This window comes from Pseudorasbora parva, chromosome 24, assembly GCF_024679245.1.
Source record: "Pseudorasbora parva isolate DD20220531a chromosome 24, ASM2467924v1, whole genome shotgun sequence".
In the NCBI taxonomy this organism is placed as follows: Eukaryota; Metazoa; Chordata; class Actinopteri; order Cypriniformes; family Gobionidae; genus Pseudorasbora; species Pseudorasbora parva.
The window spans coordinates 3,380,799-3,392,749 of NC_090195.1; the positions used below are offsets into that span (position 1 = coordinate 3,380,799).

At 41.9% G+C, this 11,951-nt stretch overlaps 1 protein-coding gene across 3 annotated transcripts; it reads right to left on the minus strand.

The window, feature by feature from the left end:
* Positions 1-421: 421 nt before the first annotated feature.
* lrrc4bb (leucine rich repeat containing 4Bb) lies at positions 422-11,533 on the minus strand. 3 transcript variants are annotated; one of them, XM_067434833.1, is made up of 5 exons: positions 11,093-11,533; positions 10,935-11,005; positions 7,201-7,324; positions 6,795-7,065; positions 422-6,159 (listed from the first exon to the last, which is right to left on the minus strand). In XM_067434833.1, the coding sequence occupies exons 3-5, from the start codon at positions 7,224-7,226 to the stop codon at positions 4,240-4,242; spliced, it is 2,217 nt and encodes a 738-aa protein (XP_067290934.1). In that variant the 5' UTR covers positions 7,227-7,324; positions 10,935-11,005; positions 11,093-11,533; the 3' UTR covers positions 422-4,239. The 3 variants fall into 3 exon arrangements, with proteins under 3 accessions (XP_067290934.1, XP_067290936.1, XP_067290935.1); XM_067434835.1 differs by having other exon boundaries at positions 7,194-7,324; positions 11,093-11,531; XM_067434834.1 differs by having other exon boundaries at positions 7,185-7,324; positions 11,093-11,531.
* Positions 11,534-11,951: the final 418 nt, after the last annotated feature.

The following is an 11,951-nucleotide window of genomic DNA, read 5'->3' on the forward strand; positions in this document are numbered from 1 at the left end:
CCCATTGACATGCATTATACGAGCAACAGTTGAGTTAAAAATCTTCATTTGTGTTCTTCTGAAGAAACAAACACACCTACATCTCAGATGCCCTGGGGGTCAGCAGACAAACATCACATTCTCATTTTTGGGTGAACTATCACTTTAAGGACATGTTTGTATGATAGATAATTATCCTGTATTGGCTCTGAGTCTTGAATGAATAACCAGTTGAGAACCACTGCAGAAAGCAATTTACCATATTGCTAACTTCCACTAGACCACGCCCTCTTTCCAAACCCCGCCCTCTATAGACATGAGTCACATCAAGACAGCTTTACTGATTGGCTAACGAAAAAGGCACAGGTCCCTCCCCATCTCAGTTTATGTATTATTTACAGCATCTTTAATCAAAGTTGAGCATAAAGACACACAGTCAGAGTTTCTAAAGCCAAAATGTCCATGTTTTATTGGTAAAGAGCGTCTGTGTAGCGAATGGCATAGTGCAGAGGCTCACACGCACAGTTAAGCATTTGCCACAACCTTTGACCCGGAACTGATGGCCAATCAACTACAGCTCTCCACAGCCGAACCACACAGCATCGACATAGAAAAGAAACCAAATCAACTAAAAATACTCAGTACAAATAAATAGGTAAACAGATGAAGAACAGAGCCGATATCAGCAGTACTATATTTTTTTATGCAAAAAAAAGATTGATTTGAAGTTGTTTTTTCTTTTCTTGAGGAGTGTGTTGTTCTAAAGACAGAATAAGAGAGAAATATATGAGTGAATCTCACAAAACTGGCTAACAACTGGTTTTTGGGTCCCGATTAATAGTAAGAATTAAAAACATCATTAGTTTTTGCGAAACACATTTAACATTTTCATAGCAGAAAAAAATCTATTCTACAATTTATCAGAAAAAGAGACAAATAATCACTCAACATTGCAACAAAAAACTTTTATGAGAGATTTTATATATGTAATGCATTTTATATATATATATGTGTGTGTGTGTGTGTGTGTTTTTATGTATTACAGTAATAAGAACCAACACAGAAAACTGGGTATTACAAACAACATATCCATGTAACAGCAGCAGCAATTTGTCATAAAATGAGTTAAAAATGTCACATAGGCATTATTATTTTCTCTATGCACAAGATAATTTTGTTCATTTGATACTGTGCTGAAATGTGACCTGTTTTCATGAGATTCACCCATAAATAGAAGGAGAGAAAGTTCCCAAAAAGCTCTGTTTCAAATCCTGAAGAACACGTGTTCTGTTAATGGTAAGTCAAAAAATAGAGAATATTTACATCTTTAGATTATATACATGGCAATATATGAACACATGGTCAGTGTGAGAACGTGATAGACAGAGACGGAGAGAGAAAGACCCTCCACATCAAGAATCTGCTTCATAATACAATCTTTCTGTGCCGATTCAGAAAGCGCTTCAGTGCCTCGTCTTAAAACACACGGCCTCAGTCTTCATCTCACAGCCAGTGAAATCAGCTTAGAGCAGCTTTCTGAAATGGGGAGAGGTTTAGATGAATTGTCTCTCAGTAGCCGTAAGGGTAATGCGATTTTGCGGGCTGCAGAGAGGATGCATAGAGGAAAAGAACAACCTGCTACAGGACAACACACGCGTCTAAACTCTGACATCCTGTCTGAGGCAGGGCAGGGTTTAGCCATTTCGCATTTCACAAGTTTACGTGATAAAATAGAGGTATGGAAAGGTTAAAGGTGTGGTTTGCTGGCTTTATCGCCCGTCTGTGACTCTGACTTGAGCAAAGACACTGGTAGTTGATGTGTGTTAGCAATATGCTGGTGTACTCCTAAAAAAGAAAATTTCCAAAATGATCTGAGATATGCATTTAAAATGTACAAACAAAATGCTCTCTAGAATTTTAATCTCACCTATTACGGCTAATTAGCAAAATCAAGGTTCAATTGTGGTAACTGGCTGTTTATGTAGCTTTCAGTGGGCTAAAGTGTTCAAATCTGAACGACGCAAACACGCCGGCCGGTGTATTTGTTCATTTATAAGAGCATCTCGTATGATTTGGTGTCGAGGACACGTTCCTCACATTAACCTTTTACGTATGCGATGCTGACGTAATTCTGATCTACCCATGCTCCGCATCAGCCGATGAGGGTCAGGTGCTACAATAAGCTTTTAAGATTATTTCCTGGCAATGATGTTGTTGCTAAGCAACCCCACTGGATATTCAAACACAAACAGCTGTAGGGAGTAATAGGCAAAGCAATAAAAGAAACAGAAAAAATATAGTTTGTCCTGTAATTTCATTATGAAGAATAGCAGGGGGACATTTGAGAGGGATATAATGTCCTCAGGTTGCTGAGCTATGTATAGCACTTCAACAAAAATTAATAATGTCGAACTAGATTCAGTGGAGAAAACAACTGCCCGCTCGGTCAAATTAAGTCCCGCTTGATTCATGAACGTTCCCACCTTCTGCAAAAGGATGAATCAGTTGTATCAACAGCAGTTTGATAAAAAGATGATGAATTGGAAATTAAAAACCGAATAAAGTTTAATGCAGCAATTACAATAATACACGCATGTGTACTCTACTCCAGATAATGGCACATTGCACATTGTTATTATACAACTTCAAAGCCATTCAAGAATGAGGAACTTGATCACTAGCTTCATGTAGTCAGCAGTTGTTGTATGGCTCCCACGGAGGACCGGTCAGTCCACAAATCTCTTCAAAGAAAATAGTGAGGCATACAAGTCTCGCCAACGTTTAATCTGAAGTGACCCATTCCCTGAACCCTGACGCTTAACCAGCCCCTTAAACCCAAACCCACTGATTTGGTCTATAAACAGTATACTTGAAAATCTTTACATTAGATTACATGTCATATTGCAAAATCTTTCATCAGAAAAATCTGGACATTTTCACAATGTCTTTCATTCTCTCTCTGTTAAAAATCTAAAATTTTCAAGTCGGTGAAATTCTCCTGTGCTGCGTATCCCAGTATATTTCAAAGCTTTAATACAGCTTATTTTAAAGTCAACACGAACTCAAAATGGACACTGTTTACTTTCCTAACACACACACACACACATTCCTGGCCTTATTGTGCACGATTCAACTGTGCACGTTAGGCCAAGTCAAGAAAAAAAAAATCTTCAGAATCTTTTATCAAAACATAACCTGCGCCGCCTCTGAAACGACTTCCCATTTCGGCTAGAATCACCAATCCCTCCTGGCTCCATTCCGGTACACCCACTTTTCACGATCCAATCAATTTCTGATGGATAAAGTCAAGTCCCGCCCCACATCCATGTTTCACATTGAAATACTACAGAAGTTAAATGGCGTTTCATGTTGGCTTTAAGTCCAGATACGTTCTGCGCACATCAAAAACACCCAATGCCAGTGAAATAGCCCTTACACACTGCTGTTACTCTTCATTTCAGCGCTGACAGGCGAAAAGACAAACATATGGCACTCAAGATCTCTTCAAACGTAGATAAGCACAGAGAGTTTGCACTATGGCGGCTTGTTGTGGTACTATGGTACCTTTGCTGAGGACAGCAGCCTTAGTACTCTTATCGTTCACATGGAAAGGCTTCTTCTCTCTGCCCTCTCCTCTAGGTATGGTGTGTGTCACCCTGAAACTGGTGTCTTTAAGAGTTCGTATTTCTGAGCTTATGAACTGATCCTCACTTGTGCTAGATTCAGAATGTCATCATGAAGCAGAGTGAGCATGTGTTCTGGATCACAGCAGTTTAAGTCTTTATTTCTGAATTAGTCTCAGTTAATACTGTTCCTTACACACACACTCTCACACATACACACACACACTACCTACCGAGGTGAGTACGATGAATAATGATGTCAACCTCCGGGAAGTGTAAATGTGTGTATGCTTTTATACAGGTCTGTTAGCTGCTGTACAACGGTGTGTGTACTCGGTGTCGCTGGACTGTGGCAAACCAACACTTAAGTAATTACACTACTTTAATATAGACTATATTTTTTATACGCGGACACAACTCAAAAAGAACTGCAAAAAAGACGCTTGCTTTGGCACGTATGTACTCAACAGCGCCATGTCCACTTCAGTAAAAGCCTGTCTCTCTGTTCACTGAACGAAATATTCCATAATATCTGTCGGAAAGGGACGGAGTTCCACAATGTCAAAGACTTGACAGTCACACTGGCGTAATAAACCAGTCTACTTCCCGTCCTGCATGTGCACGTGTATGTGAGTAATCAGATCTGGGTCTCCTGGACGCTCTCCTTGGAGCCATTCGATAGCAACAGCGGCTCAGTCTGCACATTGGGAACGTGACTAAGGCCTTTCAGAGTCCCGTGGAAAGTCATCGCCATTGGGATAGGAATCGGCAGGGGAGGCGAGGTCGAGCCAGGGTTGTCACAGGAAGTCCCTATTTTCATGGTCGAAGCCTGATTTTGGGAGGATGTTTTGTTGTTGAGCATTCCAGTGGTCATGTTTAAGCCAAGCACGTTGTTGTTAAAGTGGTGCGGTTTGTAGTAGTGGTTCAGGTGATCCGCTTGCCCTACGCTCGGCAGGGTCATGATCTCAGGGTCGTGAATCCTTGGACTTTGCCCACTTCCTCCACCAGATCCTATTCCAGAGTGGATGGTGCTCCCTCCGGTGATGCCACTGGCTCCTCCCGCGGATCCAATCTCATCTTCGACGTTGATGATCTCGATGGCTCGTGCCGGCCCGTGGTGTTTGTGCAGTTGGTGCTGTTTGCGAAGCTTATAGAAGACGACCAGCATCACGGCCGCCATGAAGGTGATGGCCACAAAGCAGCCGATGATGATCTTGGTCGTCTTCATTACGTCCTCTAGACCCGACAGATTGGCGACGTCTGTAATGGAGACCGTGAACGGGTGATCGGGTGCACGCGTAGCTCGTGGTGACAAGGAGGACAGCATGGAACCAGTGGGGCCTGCAGATGCGGATGCGGCCGTCGGTCCTGGAAAGCTAATAAACGTTTCGTTGACGAATTGCCGAGCTGAATCGTGTCCGTCTTGCCCCGTCTCTACGGTTTCAACAGTTACCGTTGTGAAGTAGCTGTAGCCACTGCCTGGGTCCGGTGCAGAGACGTTCAACACAGCAGTTGCTGTGGTGTTGCCAGCAGAGTTGGTGACCATACAGGTGTATGATCCAGTGTCTTGCATGGTCACATTGGTGAAATTCAAGGTTCCATCGTGCAGGACAGAGATCCGGACTTTGTATGCGCCATGGGTCATCAGCGTCCCATTGGGGGTCAACCAATTAACAGAAGTCATGGATGTCCCAGTGCGGCATTTCAGCTCCGCTGCCATTCCCTCCGTCACGTTCAGGTCCGTTGGTGGCTCCACAATCACAGGTGCATAGCAGGTGAAGTCTCTCTGGTCAAGGTCACCAATGTACCTGCCCTTAGTACCTGGTGGGGCATGGCAACGTGCACAGCAAGTGGAGTTATCAGGTACGGTTTCTTTGAGCCACCAGCTCAACCACAGTACGTCACAGTTGCAAACCCAAGGGTTGTGGTTCAGATGGACACGCTCTAACTGCTGCAGTGGAGTGAAGAGGTCATGTGGCAAAGAATGCAGAGAGTTATGGGACAGATTGAGCTCCTCCAGGTTCTTGAGGTCATCAAAGGCATTCCTCTCAATGACGGAGATCCGAGAGTGCATGAGCCACAGTTTGCGTAGAGACACCAGGCCTTGGAAAGATCCAGGACGCACCACTCCCAGCTGGTTTCCTGACAGCTCCAGTTCCTCTAGCCGCACGAGAGGCGTCAAGTTGGGTACATCCTTAAGCCCGCACATGCCCAGATTCAGGAACCGTAGGTTCAGCAGCCCTTCAAATGCTGCCTCTGAGATGAAACTGAGTTTGCGCAACTCTCCGAGGTCTAACCGCCGCAGTGATGGCACGCGGTGGAAGGCGTACGCCGGGAGCGTCTCTATGGGGTTGTTCCTTAGCCAGAGTTCACGTAGCTTGCTCAGGTACTCAAACGCCTGTGATGGTACCAGTGGCAGTCTGTTGTCAAAAAGCTCCAGGGTGATAAGATTGGGAAGGCCATTGAACGCTCCCACTTCTATCTGACGAATCTGGTTCTTAGACAACTGTAAAATTTCCAGATGATTTAGGTGCTTGAATGTGTCTGATCTGATCACCTGCAGAGGAAGAGAGTGTAGTTAGTTACAACAGCCGACATATTCTGGAAATGGATTAGCATGAGTGACTTAAGATCAACGTATGCCAGTGTTAGTATGCATACCCACGATTGTTGGATCTTTGTTGTTTTGTTCTATTTCAGTACGTGCGTATGCGTGACCATCTGTCACCCAGTGATTAGAGATGACTGATCTACAATGCCTGATGGTTGTAGCATCGGAAGGTCTATCTATCCGAGCAAAGTATGTTTAGGACTAAAGCTTTGCAAGTCATTGAATTTTTGGAGGAATTTATGGATTTCTTGCAATGTCTGCGTTTCATTTCGAATAGAAATTCAATTTTTGGGTACTTGCATAATCACCTTGGGTTGATTTTGCTTGATAAGTTTTAGGAGCAGCACATTATTTAAAGTGTTAATGTTCTGCAGTCTTCTGAGCAACAAGTGTTTTTTGGGACATCTGAAATAAACTGATCACTTTAATCCAGCTCATTATCTAAACATTTCTCCATTTTCAAACAAATATGCTGGCGAGGTTCGATATAGCATGGCTGTTTTCTTATGTAGCTAATTTCAGCATGCATTACTCATGGAGGAAACGTTCTTAACATATATTTGGGTTATCGAGGAGGTTACCTGTATGGCGTTCTCTTGGAGGTTGAGGTATCGAGTATTGGACGAGATACTCTGTGGAACTTCATTTAGGCCTTTTCTGGTACAGATCACTCGACTGGCTTGATTGGAACAGCTGCAGGGAGTAGGGCAGGCGGGACTGGCTTCGGCCAATCTAGGTCCAAGGAGGTGTGGCCACAACAACAGTTGGACCAACCAGATGAGGGGGGAGGGGCTAAAAAGGCCTGTTACGATAGCAGCCTGCATGGCAACTGAATCATGTCCTGCCCCTTTCCTAAAGAAAAAGGCAAATAGTGAGCAACTCAACTTCGTAAATGTTTATTTTATGAGGAATAGCAAATATGGAAGTGTATTTTGAATAAAAACATCCACAAAACAAGAAAGAGAATTAACTTTTTTTACGATTAACTTGTGGAATCGGGTATCTTGTGGCATCAAAGTGAAATCCACACAGTTGTCAACAGCACTGGATGCTGCTACGGGAGTCTTCTGCTTGCCATCACAATCATCACAGTCAGCACTGGCCTTGCTTACTAGAAGAAAAAACACAGGACGGGGAACGAGAGAGAGAGGGAGAGAAAGGACGAGGGAGGTCAAAAACTGCATATATGTACAGCTTATCGTATTTCATATAGCTAAGGGTGTGAGGGTCAGTACATCAGCAACTAAAACCTGTGACCTGTGCAACTAAATACTGTGACCTCTAGCCCAGTCAAAGCTGAATTATCATTTCGATTCATTTCCACTTTATTACTCAAAACATGGAGCAGCCGCATCTGTAGCAATGACACAAAGTCTTTCTCTTTCAACCTTCCAGACTTGGATTGGTCTGGCCTTGACTTAAAAAAAAAACTGAGCTTTAATATTTAATTTGCCTGGTCGAGGGCAACAGGTTTGTCCGGTCAGAACGATGTCCAGCTCTGAAATTAAATGAGCAAATTAGTATTCTGTATTAAATGTGCATAGAAGTGTGGTTCTGCAAACATAAAACAGAATAATGAGAAAGCATTAATATACAATTATACAATGTTCACATTATTACTTATGTAAATGAAAACAGACATTTAATACAAACTGTACAAAGAAATGTGTCTGTATACATGGTAAACAACTCATGTCTGAAAGCTGATGTTTACGATGAATAAATTGAGAATAATGCTGATATTAAATGACCCATGACGAATGTTGGATGACAGTAATGCAATAGCAGCAGAATTGGTTTGTATAAACAGGTTTACAACTAAACATTCAGGCAGAAGGATGAAAAACTGACTGAAAATATGCAAGAATGTCAGTAAATGCTGCCTATATTTAAACAAATGTGTTTTTCCCGGTTTCTGCTCACTTTTTTTATTCAATCCTTTAACAGGCTCTGACAGTTGGGCTGGACAATAAACTACACATTTCTCAAGGGGAATGTCCATTTTTCTTTTCCCTGTCATTTTAGCTGACCAACAACACAAATCAATAGTTGTTTAAATATAAGTTATCATATGTTCACCACACAGTAATATAATTGTTAAATTATCTTGCTTCTTCCACATAATAGGCTATTGAGTAAAACCCAACACAGCAGTAGATCTACAAAATTAGCCTAATGTCAGTTCACACACAGGCTTATCGCTGTGTTAGTCGTAGTGGGTGCCTTACAACAAGCTACCAAACAATAATCGCTAACATATCGGCTCATGGAAAAATACTAATTTATTAATAACTCAGCATTGTCTGTATTAAAGAGAAAAGAATCACTTCATCCAATGTTTAAAGTGAATAAAATAGCCTTAACAGATACTTACTGGAGTGCCACAACTACTAAACAACAAAGTTCTCATCCAACGGGTGTGTGTGTGTGTGTGTACCAAACCAGTGTGAGGCAAGAGAGGGGGGACTCAAAATGTTAACTTAAAATGCATTTTTTTGACCCCTTTACATTTCTATTGTTTTACTACTTACACAGTTACTTTAAGTATATGTTGTTATATTATTTACAATGCACAATGTGGTTTTTAATGATATTTTTAAGGGTGGGACAACCCACAGATGGGGTGGGTCCTGACACCTATGGATGGACCAGAAATGAATCATGGCCACCATGGCCGTTTCTCAATGCCAAGCATGTGAATCTCAGACTTGGTAGTTCAAACTAGTTTGAGTAAATAAAATGAAATATGTCAATATGCACCACTCTGCCTCTTTTCATTATAAAAAATAACAGCCACACAAATCATTTACCTTTTAAAAGGAATATTACACATATTAATATGTGGTTCAGACAATAAGTGTGCATACGGTATATATGATTATCTTCACTGTAATAAAATTAAATATAAGATGAAACACAACCTTGTCTGTTTTTGTTAAATGTCAGTTGATCAATAATAGCCATTATAAAAGTATAAGTAAAAGAAATAAAGCAAACAATTCGGTCAAACGTACAAAGTCAGCGCTCTAGTCGTCTACAATGGTAAAGTTAAATATCCTAAAAATATAAGGTTATGTAACTTCACTTTGCTCTCAGTCAAAAGGATTTGCCAGGGAACAAATTATAGATTTATGAGACCAAAGATCTCCTGTTAGATCTACACAAGATGAATTATATCTCATGTTTAACCACCACAGAGACACCAGAGCCCGTGGCAGACGTCAGAAGGACTAGCTGAGGAAAGGCTGCTCTCGACGGGTTAATGAGCGCCGCTGATCGACTGGATCTAACTACCAAAACTTTTTTAAAAAAATGTAATAAACCACAGGTTCAATCTTTAAACAAGTGCATTCTCACCTGAAACTACATTTCACGACACCAACAGCAGTATTTTTTACATTATAAAGTTTTCTCCTCTGCCATTGATGGTCGGAGCGAGATGCATCCTCGATTAAAGGGGCGGATCAAGGACACATCCGGGGATTTGAACTGGACTCGGCTAGAGGTGAACTTTGAATTGGAACAGTATTTGGGCAGCGGATGACATTTGACAAGAACACGTATTGAGAAACCGCCCATCATGTGTGTATGATATTTACAATTACTGACATCAAAATGGAAGCCTAATCGAGACAGAAAAGACCAAAAGGGTTTTTAAATGCAAAGATAGGTGTGCATTTCCGCTTTAACTGTGTGACATTCACCTAATAAAACAACACATTTTAAGGCGCTTACATAAACTCACATAATCAGTGTAAGATCATGCACTCATTAAAAAAATTCATCCTACAAACCCAAGGCACAAGAAAAACATGCTCTGGTGAGATTTTGATCAGTTTTGACATGCGCAGAACACATGCGCACATTGAATACACACAGCAAAAGTGAGGTGAATTGGGTTTGGTTCAAAAGTTTACGACCTTTAACTGATAACACAACACGTTTACGAATTAATAAATACGATTATGTACACACTCATCAGGAATATTATTTTAAATGAATCCAAAGAAAGACAAAATGCACGATACAATTTTACCAGCCTACATATTGTTCTAATATGGCTCTGTCCATCACACGCAGGCGCATCTCTACAGTGTGTGTGTGTGTGTGTGTGTCTGTCACAGGTGCGGTGGTGCAGCTTCACTGTAACCATGACAACGCTAAATTGATTTGCAGATGCTGGATGTCGGAATCCGGTTGGGTGGCGGCGCTCTGTTTGCACTACGGCTCCGTTAAACCAGCCACAGGCCAAAAAACGAGTCGAATGCACAGATTAAACATTCATTTCATAAGTCATTATATTGATTATTAATTAACCTTCATAAGACATCAAATGCGGTGATCTCCATCATGACAGAGACTGCAGTGAGTCTGATGCTCGTGTGTGAGAAAATCGGTGCATCTGCGTTAGTGACTGCGGCGTCTTAACGGAGACCGCCGTACGCGCGTGAAATACACAAGTGAGGCCCCGACACACGCGCGCGCGCGCTCCCTCGCTCGCTCGAAGACGCGCAACAAAATGGCACACGGGTGTCTGTGTAATTCACCGATAATGAGAAAGAAAAATGCAAATCAAGCCAAGTCATCATTAACATCACCGACTGCCAAATCACCACAGCCCCAAAAGCCAGAATCTCTTCCATGAATACATATTTAAATAAATAAACCGAACAGCTAAATAAATAATGAAATAAAAGGGAATGCCGAATGAAAAATCTTACCGTTCTCCTCTCATGCATCCATCCCATCCTCCGGATCCTCGACTAATGAATCATGTTGAACACGAGGAAACCTAAATCAATCCACAGCATGAGTTAGAAGCACATCGATCAGATCCACAGAATTTCAGATTATGCATCTGATCAAATGCATATGCTACCTTCTCCTTTCTCCTCGCGCCGACTCGACGACTCTCCTTCTAATGATTTTCTCCGTTGATTCGGTGTCTCGCACAGATCCGGAGCGCGTCAGTGCGCGCGGACGCGGTGAATAACGGTGAATATATATTAACAGATCATACCACCGCTGGGGAAAAAAACCCGACGCAATCGCTCGCTGTAAAGTGTAAAAATCGAATGTAATTTGATTATCCGGGGTACGAGGCGTACAAACCTACTGGCGCATTTTTGTAAGTGTATGCAGGCAGCTCGTGCGCGTCGTGGCCGTACAGAGGGACGGATGCTGCACCCAGCGCAACATCTTACGTAAAGTCCGTAGCGACGGTCCTGAATACAGCGACCAACTGAAGAACGGACCACTGAGACATGCACAAAAACACACCTGCTGTCGCCCGATTCATACATCCATGCATACACACTTCATCCCATGCATCCACGCATCTGTTTAATCTGCACAGATGACTGTCAGCTCATTGGGCTTTGAGGATGGAATGATATTCTAGAATACTAAAGATGATATTTTGGCGCTGAGCTGCTTCAGAGTTCACCATGCATGCAAAAATGTATGGTTACACTTTATTTTAAGGTGTCTTTGTTACACTATAATTATACCTTTAAAGGAACAATATGTAAGATTTTTGGATTCAAATAACCAAAACCCACTAGAACAGTGTTATATATTCTGTTGACTTGTGTGCTTACATTATCCCAAATGTTTCCAAGAATGTTTAAATCCCGAGAAATAAGCAATTTTAACCTGGACATGGATCATGTCCATTCGTCGCCTGTCAGTGACATCATACCCGCGTTACCCTCGATTTCTGGATTTATTTTGTAGAA